General features: G+C 43.2%; 2 protein-coding genes across 2 annotated transcripts in view; one reads left to right on the forward strand and one right to left on the reverse strand.

Moving 5' to 3' along the window:
* Positions 1-4,784, forward strand: part of ENTPD5 (ectonucleoside triphosphate diphosphohydrolase 5 (inactive)) — a 28,137-nt gene extending 23,353 nt beyond the window's left edge. The window contains exon 15 of the transcript XR_008431524.1: positions 4,378-4,784. The gene's annotated coding sequence lies outside the window, so the exon portion shown is untranslated. The remainder of the gene's footprint in view (positions 1-4,377) is intronic.
* COQ6 (coenzyme Q6, monooxygenase) lies at positions 125-9,428 on the reverse strand. The gene is made up of 12 exons (XM_053945953.1): positions 9,260-9,428; positions 7,350-7,484; positions 6,578-6,636; positions 5,357-5,480; positions 4,788-4,918; positions 4,310-4,417; positions 4,158-4,220; positions 3,736-3,843; positions 3,137-3,339; positions 1,905-2,020; positions 1,341-1,507; positions 125-271 (listed from the first exon to the last, which is right to left on the reverse strand). The coding sequence occupies exons 1-12, from the start codon at positions 9,426-9,428 to the stop codon at positions 242-244; spliced, it is 1,413 nt and encodes a 470-aa protein (XP_053801928.1). The 3' UTR covers positions 125-241.
* Positions 9,429-9,502: the final 74 nt, after the last annotated feature.

Consider the following 9,502-nt stretch of genomic DNA (forward strand, 5'->3'; position numbering starts at 1 on the left):
GCACATACTACACTTAGTTCTGTGGCTGAAGACATCGTGGTACTATGGAAAGAAACCCTAAATCCTCTTGAGGAGGGCAAACGAGACCACTTTTGCATAAACAGTGGATGGTGTAATACACAGCTCAGTCCCTCAGTTTTATTGTAAATTAAAATAGAAATTCAAATATTCAAGTCAGTAGCAGTCCTTTCAAGGGCAATGCATTCACAGGCAAGCTGCTGACAGGCAGACTGACAATAGATCACTTGCTGGCAAAAGCCATGATTTGCTCCTAAAAGAGAAGAAAAAGAAAAGTAATTCATAAGTGTGTGTTTTAGAAAGAACTTTTAGGCACATTCCCTTCATATAAATGAACAACAGTTCTTGGCCAGTCTTTCTAGCCATGTGCAGAGAACCTATCCCTACGTCTTTCCCAAGTAACAGAAAATTGGTATTACCAATGGGTTCTATGCTCAGAAAAGGTATCTTCATTTGTTTTTTTCTTTTAAACAGAGAAAGAGAAAAAAAAATTCTGAGCACTGAAGCAGCAGCATAGTCTTCCTTAATGAAGACACCATGCCAGTGGCAGCTGCTCTGCCTTAGGAATATACTGATTTTCAACAGAGGAACTGTGACCATAACACAAAGGAAACAGGGCACCTGTGTTTAATATAAAGATGGAGAATAAATGAAAGAAAAATTGAAATCCAAAAATGAGAATCTAATGTGCTGGTGCTTGAGAGCTTTGAGAGCAGAGGGCTTAAGGAACCTCACAAAAATCCAGCAACTAGATCAAGAGGGTGAGAAGTTCAGGCAGATAGGCTGCAAACAGAGGGTCTAAGACAGAAACTCCTCACCACTGCCTTCCTCAGGTAATTTCCATTATAGAGACTTGAACTTCTGCCATGAGGGAACAATTCACAAGGCAAACCAGCACAGAAACAGTTAAGTGTGAGCTGCACACTGCAGCTGTGAAGTCACCCAATCTCTTAGTGAAGATGTGTCTTCACAGGCTTGTTTTCTCTGTGCATTGCTGGAATACAATTTAAGGTTTGACATTTTAATTCCATAGCAAAATAAAGACTTCTGATGACCTCTAATTCCTAATTACTGATACAGAATAAAAGACACTTAGATCTTTTATATTCCCTTGTGCTGCAGGAAAAAAAAAAGTCACTACTGAGCCATCAGTTATTTAGGAACTCCTCAGGTCCATTCAGGACACAACCCCCCCAGTTTATACTAGTATTTTCCAACCAAAAATATTTCATTTAAAACAAACAAAGATCTTTACATCTTGTGCATATTTCATTAATAGTTTTGGACAATTCCTACAGCCCTCACTGAAGTGAGATCCTTACTTTCACAGGAGGCAGGGCATTTGTTGCTTGCAATCCCCATGTTCTCAGCAACACCAGAGGAGCCAATGTGGTAGAGTATAGCCTTTTTAGCACATCAGTAGCTGCTATCAAGGAGACATTATGCCTCTGACGTTCTGTTTCAAACTTGAGGAGGTGTTTTAAGGAGCCTGGAAGAGATAATTGAATGTTTCTATTACACTCGATGTGCCACAAACATCCCAAGTGTGCATCTTATCTATAGAGTAGTTTCCTCTGGGAACTGAAAGAGAACAGAGAAATGATCCATCTCAATAAAGATTTCTTTCCACCAGCTAGTGCTCTTCATCTCACCACATCTCTAACTGCCATCCTGCAAGCTTTATTTTTTTTAAAGCAGCTTTAAGATTCGTGGGATGGAAACTGCATCCAAAAATCGTGACCTGCTTCACAGGCAATGGACATCAGAACAGCTTCTCTTCAACAAAGCTTTCAAACACAAGATAGCAGCATGCTTAACCAGAGGTACTGCAGCAAAGGCCTGGAAGACTAATCCTTTACTGCCCCTATGTTGGCTTGGATCCTTACCCAGATCACTCCCATTGAAGGCTGCTGCACTGAGGTGATGAGCTAAACATGCAATATCACCAAAGCCCAGGTTCACTCCTTGTCCTGCAAGTGGGTGGACTCTGTGTGCTGCATCCCTGGAACAAAAGAAGAAAGAAATTTATTTCCCTTCTTGAAGAAAGCTACAGTGGCTGACAAACCCCAGAAGGGATCAGTGTAGCACTCCTCACCTCTTTGCAATGAACCACCTTAGAGCAGCATATGCACTTTATCCAGTACCTCCTTGCATGCTATGCTGAACTACCTGACTGCCTCTCCAGTTGTAAGGAGCAAGACATAGGGGAGGTAACAAAAAGCAGGTCTGAAAGGAAAAATTATAAAGAGGTGACTAGCCAAAGTCCTCTTAGATCACACGTGGAACAGGCCTTTATGTTTTTATAAGTGACCTCAGCACAACAGGAGCTCTGTCAATGGCACATCGAACAAACATAAAGGGGACAGACATCATGAGTATAAAGAAGAGGTGGGATTATCATTGAATAGAAACAAAATTGGGCTCTTCTATGAACAGACTTATCTGTAAAGCTTAAAGACAAACATTGATATGGGAGTCACAAAGTTAGAGAAATTAAATGAAGTTTTGATATGAAATGTGCTTTACCAAGCTATAAAGCACAGTGTGCTCCCAAGCATAGGGTGGTTCACAGGTTGGATAGATGAAAAGTGTACCACACAAAAGGGTAGCACAGCATCCAAGAATTACTAAAATCTACCACCACATTGCAGCTGGGGCAGAGAAGAAAGTACATGCGACCTTAGAATATAAGACATGAGGTATTTTTCTGTTTGAATAGGCCACCATACAAAAGTCTCTGACATCCCACATGGAGTAATTTTTGTCATTTGTGTTCAAAAAAGGTGAATTTAAAACGCAAAGTGTGCGCAGAATGGTTGGTACAATGTAAGGGAAAGTACAGATCCAGCATGAGATACTGGATTGTTTCACTGGACTGTACAAACCAGGAAAGGGAAATAATTATCTTTCAATTTACACAGAGAGCACAGATAATGGGCAGAAAGCTACTCATACAAAAGGATGTGAGGGCACACAGAACAAACTGGATCTGGGTCAAGTCAAACTGGAACAATGTATCATTTCTAACATCCAATTTGTTGACTGGGAGTTGCTATCCTCACAGCCTTTCTAACCACAAGCCACCTGCTCACCCGAGGGCTGCCCCGGGGGACCTTACCCAATAAGAGCCACACGGTGCTGGACGTACTCTGTCGCGTGGCCCATTCCAAGAGGGAACATGGCTCGGCTCTCTGGATCTACTTTAGCAACACTTGGGGGCAGCTGACGGACTGCAGTCCCTGAGGGCTTCAGGAGTGAAATGGCAGAACGAAACATGGCCCCAGCAGTGTCAATGAAGTCAGAGTGGTTTATGTTGCTCCACTGAAACAGACAAACAAATCTTTGGAAGCTGACCCAAACTAGACCCATAAAAGAACCCAACTGAAAAAAAATCTGAGTTCCAACTACTGGATTTTAACCACTTAGACAAAACTATACAGTAGAAAAAATTATCTTCACCATTTTAGGACATAGAAATTTCCAACTAGGAGGAGCCTACTCTTCCTACCTTTTGGAAATTTAGGTTAACTTCTGTGACTTTCAGAACTAACCTAATTTAGTCCCAAGGGGTCATCTTTCTTTGCTAAGTGCCTCTTTAGTATCATTCTCACCACAGGAAGGAACTTCAAAATCCACCTCTCCCATTACTGTTGTTTAAGCTGCAGAATTCCATTCTATTTCATAAAGCCTCTTCCCTGTCACAAGGCTGATACTCACAAAGGCAGAGTTGATGCTATCCACAAAGCTTTCCTCATCCATAGCGAGAAGTTCCGATGCATGGTCATGAGATGTAGACCAGACCAGAGAGCTGGCAGTGTCAGACAGCTAGTTTAAGAGAATGTCAAGGGTAAATATCAAGAGAAAAAGAAGCAAAAATAAATATTCAGTGCAAAGAATTCCCCACTGCCCTGCCTCACCCGTCAGTCTCTCTGAAAATTACAGTTCCAGCCCAACTTGTTACAAATGGGAAACGCCAAAGATAAAGTAAGAGGGCAGGAGGGGAAAACACAATAAATGAAGAGTGAAGGGCAGATGTGCAAATTCTTAAGAGACAGAACCAACACAGAAAGGCATGGACAGAAATAAAGTTACTAGACTACAAAAACTTTTAAAAACATTAAAAAAAATAGACACCTTACCGGAAGAAGTGCAATTGGCCCGGTGGGAAGGAACCGCTGCCATGCTACATTGTTGTCTGTGGCCTACAGTGGAAAGAAGCAAGTGGACAGCAAGACAGATCAACCACTTAGGTTCTGCTGCTTATGGAAGAGTCAGTTTAGCAGAATTTTACCTCAGATAAATGGAGAGTTGCCACCACAGCTGACTGGTCATACTGATGTTCAATGTTCTTAATTTCAGCTTCCTTCCGGACCACGGAGTTATGACCATCCGCACCAATCTGTAAAACAAAGAGATGCAAAGCGACTTCTTGAGCAGCTTGTAAAAAGATTAGGAGCTAGTACTTCACTCTAAAAACCTCAGCCTGCATCTGTGTATTGTCTGTTCATTCAGAAAAAAAAAAAAGAATCCCCCCAATACCAGAAGAGGAGGCCCCTTCTGCTATTCTTGAATTCAGGAGCATCTCCTTGCACCAGGCAGAGAGAAGGCAATGCCCAGTGTCCCACACCCTCTCTGATAGGGTTAGCCACTCACCTCACTCTAGCACTCCAAGTGGGTGGAGTGGCATACATGGAATCAGAACCAAATCCAGTGGAAAGGACTTGGGTTAGAGATGATTCCTTATCAACAGAAATAAAGAGCTTAGTTACCAGCAGCTTGGTCTGAAGTCTGCGTCCATCAGCTAACTCAACCTGGACCCAAGGGCTTGTGTCACAGCCATGGGAAGGAAGGGGCCAGGTGTACCCAACTGCTTTGCTCCTGTAGAAGACCTCCACCCGATCTGATGGGAACACAGAGTACCATGGTCACAGCACGACACGGACAGGAAAAAAGGAAACATCACTACAACAGCCAAGGCCACGCGTGTCTTAACAGCACCCTAGGAGCTTACCCTACAATTCTCAAGGCACCCTGAGAAAACAGATGTGGACAGCCCCTTGTCACTGCAAGGCCTGCTCTGGACAAGGAGCTACAGATTTTTTAATTAAGTCCAATTTTGGAGAGACTGTATTCTGGAGAACTACATATGCAAGTGCTTTCCTGCTCCGTAGCCTTTGGAAGTCAGATTTCTCCCTCCCTTCCCAATTCCAGAAGCTGCCCATTTCTCAAGAGTTCCTCGTTAGACAAATTTTTCCCTCTCAAGACTTAGCACACAATAGAAGGCAAGTAACTGAAAGCTCTCTGCAGGAAATAAAACATTAAAGAAATTGTCCACTACCTGCTACTGCATCTAACTGTTTTGTGAGAGCAGACATTATGACATCATTCTCCACTATGTAACCCATGTCATCTAAGTCATCTTTCTCAAAAACGATCATGGCTTCTGAACAAGCATCCCACACCTACAAAGAAAAAATACGTTACATAAAGCTATGTGATAAAGAAGTCCATTTCAGGGACTTAACAGCAAAAAGACACAGCAATCTAGAAACACAGAACTAGAGGAAACATCCTGGATTACTGTCCATTCCCAGCTACTGAAGTGCACCACAAAACTAATTTCATTAAATTATTTAGCTTAAGCTCAAAAAGTAATTCCAAGTCAAGTTTTCCATCCCTACTTTTCTGTTACATAATTGACATATGAAGCTATGCTACAACCTTGCTGTAGGTTAACCCTAAGCAGGCAGCTCAGCCCCACACAGCTGCTTCCTTATTCCCCTGCACTGGGATGGGGAAGAAAACTGGAAGGGTGAAAGTATAAAACTCATGGCTTGAGGTAAATGCAGTTTAATAGGAAAAGCAAAAGCCACATGTTCAAGCAAAGCAAACCAAGGAATTAATTCACTGCTTCCCAAGGGCAAGCAGGTGTTTAGCCATCTCCAGGAGAAGAGGGGCCCATCAAGCATAATGGTTACCTGGGAAGACAAACACCATTATTCCAAACTTCCCATTTTTCCTTCTTTTCCTCAGCTTTTATTGCTGAGCATGCCAGCATGTGGTATGGATTATCAGTCAGGATCAGTTGTCCAGCCTGTGTACCCTCCCAGCTTCTTCTGCATCTCCAGCCTGCTCACTGGCAGGGCAGTGTGAGAAACGCTTGGCACTGTGTAAGCACTGCTCAGCAATAACTAAAACATCCCTGTGTTATCAACAGTTTTCAACACAAATCTGAAACACTGTCTCATACAAGCCACCATGAAGAGGAGAAACTCTATCCCAGCCAAACCAATACACCCTTTACCATTATGTCCTGCTAATACCCAAGCCTCAACTTCCACAGCTGCCATTAGGAATCCACCTTTCAGCCTGTAACATCAAGAGCCTGAGGATAGGTATTTCTGAGCAGACTGCTACCCACAAAAAAGGGACGGAAATGAACATAAGCATGACCTGCCCTTTACCATAGAAAGAAAAACCTTTGTGTCATTGATGCAGGTACTTTTGAGAATTCAGAGTAGACAGACATATGGTGTATCTGCAGCCCTAAGTCAGGCACCTGCATTCGCCGGAACGGTTTGAGTCTCAGGCTGCAGACATGATCCCAGGCACCACAACCTGAAAGAGAAAAAGGACAGAAATACACGGAGATACAGGTTCATGTGGGACACTGAGACCAAAACAAAAGTGAAGCTCAGTCCACACTCTCCTCTACCCTTACCTGACTATGCTCAGGTTTGGCTTGCACTATCCCTAGACAGTGCCAGGTCTGCCTCAGTGCTATCACAGCTCCAGAATCACATTGTTTTACTGTTAACACAAGGCAGCAGGAAAGAAACAAGAGCTCTCCATGAACCTCTGACCTAACAGACAACTTTCACTGTCCCATCACTGGGTAATAAAACAGATACAGAAATGCACAGCCATTATTGTAGAAAACATTTCTTTCTCCAGAAGGAATCAAGGCTGAAATATCTCTTTAAAATGATAATTAATCCTCATTAATTGAGGACTGAGTTACCAGACTACAAAGCACAAAGCTTCTTTTGTGAACAGAACATTCCAGGTGCTGTAGAGCGCACATTACAACCTTTCACTAGCCTAAAGTCACAAATATTTATATAATAACAAATCAAACCAAGATACCAGAACACAGATCCCCATTATCAAGGGATTTGGGATTTAATAACCACAACTCAGCATGTAGAGACAAAGGCAAATAATCCTACTCATATTAGGGTGAAGGCAACACATGGTCAAAAGGGTTTTTGTTTAAACAAAACCAGCTCAAATATAAATGATAAAAATGCAAACAACAAAATCATACTTACTGCTTAGGAGGGTTGCTGATCCTGGGGAGATGGAACTGACCCTGTTGCTGTAACTGTCTGGTATGTGATCATATTCTTTCCTAGGACCAGCCTCCAGCAAAGCAATCTTTTTATCATGGAAATGGATGTCATGCCCTAAAATAAGCAAATACATGCTTTGTTACAATGCTCCTGCCAAAAATCTCAAAAACAAAACACCTGAGTTTTTGTAATAAGACAGAGTAGATGCAACACTTAATAAAGAAATACATATACAATGTAGGTTTTGACCAGGCAGGCAAACTTTTGTATGTTAAAGCTTTATGACTACAGTCCTATTACTGAGATGGACAACACTTTTGCAGCTAAAGCAAGGATTACATATTTCCCTTTTACATAAAGCTTACATTTTTGTACAATTTGTGCCAGTTTTAAATGAAAATTTATTACTGGAGTATTATCAAGTTCAATCTGCAATGTTTACTCCATGTTTACTCCAGAACACGTTTTCCAGAGCTTAAACATAAATTCTCCCTTTAGAAGAAGAGATCAAAATAAAACTGTGATATGTAGCAATTACATTAATATTTTGTCTGTCCTTACATTCTGACAATGGGATAGCACAGGCAGTTTAGACTTTAAACTTCCAGTTAAAGAGAACTGAAAAAAAAAAAGACCCAAGTAAAGTGTAAAACACTGCAGGTGAGCTGGCCACGCTTGCAGCATCCCAACCACTAGAGATGCAGAAGGCACTGGGGACAGAAGTGGTGTCTTTGCATCATCTAGAGTTTACTACTGTAGCAGCCCTAAAGACAGCAGTGTCCTGGCATATTTTCTAGATTATGCACAGTAATAACCTCGTCTCCTGAGAGGTCCCAAACCTACTTGTCAGCCTTCCATATCACTGCTGGAGGGGATCCTTATGCCATCTCAAATCCACTGGGCTCTTGTTTAACAATACAAGCAGAACTTAAGCTTGCAAGGTAAATCCTTATACTTGCAAAGCTCTTATTGCTTGGGATCTTTGATCTTCTGGGCACTATGTTTTTTAGCTTTTGTCACTGCTGCACCCCTCTGAATCCATGTTGAAAATAAAGGAGCAGCCAGTACTCTCAGGATCTCTAATGATACAAAGCAAGCAGAAATCCATTTTAACTCGGTATTCTATGTTTAAAATACAGGGTTAGAGAATGAAACTCGGGATCAGATAATAATGATTAGAGGGATGGAGCACCTCTCCTACAAGGAAAGACTGAGCAAATTGGGTTTGTTCAGCCTGGAAAAGAGATGGCTTAGGGATGACTGAACTGTGGCCTTACAGTACCTGAAGAGAGCAAACAAGACAAAAAGGGACTTTTTACAAGATCATGTAGTGACAGAACAAGGGGAAATGGTTTCAAAGTGAAAGAGAGTAGGCTTAGATTAGAAATTAGGAGGAAGTTCTTTGCTGTGAGGATGGTGAGACACTGGAACAGGTTGCTCAGAGAAGCTGTCAATGTCCCAACCCTGGAGGTGTTTGAGGCCAGGCTGGATGTGGCTTGGACCAACGTGGTCTATGGAAAGTGTCCCTGCACACAGCAGAGGGTTGGAACTAGGTGATATTTAAGGTCCCTTCCAACCCATTCTATGATTCTATAATCAGAAAAGCATTTTAGCTATGGGTGATACTATCCATCAGCTTATTTAAGGATGAGCAAGTTTGACAGAAACACCACAGCCTATAAAACTCTAGTTAATGGCCCCATTAACAGCTGTGCACACACACAGATACAGCTAGGCTCATCACTGACCAGCTCACCAAACAGCCTTAGGTCAGCTTTAGAGCGCTGTCACACGAGGACGCAGGATCAAGGATGCCTCAGCAGGATCCCGGACACTGAGATCCTATACACGGTTATCTCCCACTGCGGGTGAGTGGGTCACAGCCTTACCCAGCACGGCGGCCATGGCGCTCCCGACCATGCCCCCGCCCGACACCACCACATCGTAGAGCGGCGGGGCGGCGGCGGAGGAGGCGGCGGAGCGGAGCGGGGCGCGGGGCCCGGCCCTCAGGCGCGCTCCGAGCGGCGCCAGCAGCGCCCGCCCGCGCAGCGCCGCCATCGCCGCGGAACTGACGGCGGCGGAAGTGGCGCCGCGAAACCATGACAACGGCTGTGCGCGCCGCCGGGCTCGCG

This window comes from Vidua chalybeata, chromosome 6, assembly GCF_026979565.1.
Source record: "Vidua chalybeata isolate OUT-0048 chromosome 6, bVidCha1 merged haplotype, whole genome shotgun sequence".
NCBI lineage: Eukaryota > Metazoa > Chordata > Aves > Passeriformes > Viduidae > Vidua > Vidua chalybeata.

What these genes read in the sequence shown, in the direction of transcription:
- COQ6 (XM_053945953.1), bottom strand. Translation starts at nt 9,428, where the DNA reads ATGGCGGCGCTGCGCGGGCGGGCGCTGCTGGCGCCGCTCGGAGCGCGC. An exon ending in GACTTCAGACCAAGCTGCTG is followed by an intron (nt 4,418 to 4,787) that starts GTAACTAAGCTC and finishes TTTGTTTTACAG; the next exon opens with ATTGGTGCGGATGGTCATAA. An exon ending in CACCGTGTGGCTCTTATTGG is followed by an intron (nt 2,021 to 3,136) that starts GTAAGGTCCCCC and finishes CTTTTGTTCCAG; the next exon opens with GGATGCAGCACACAGAGTCC.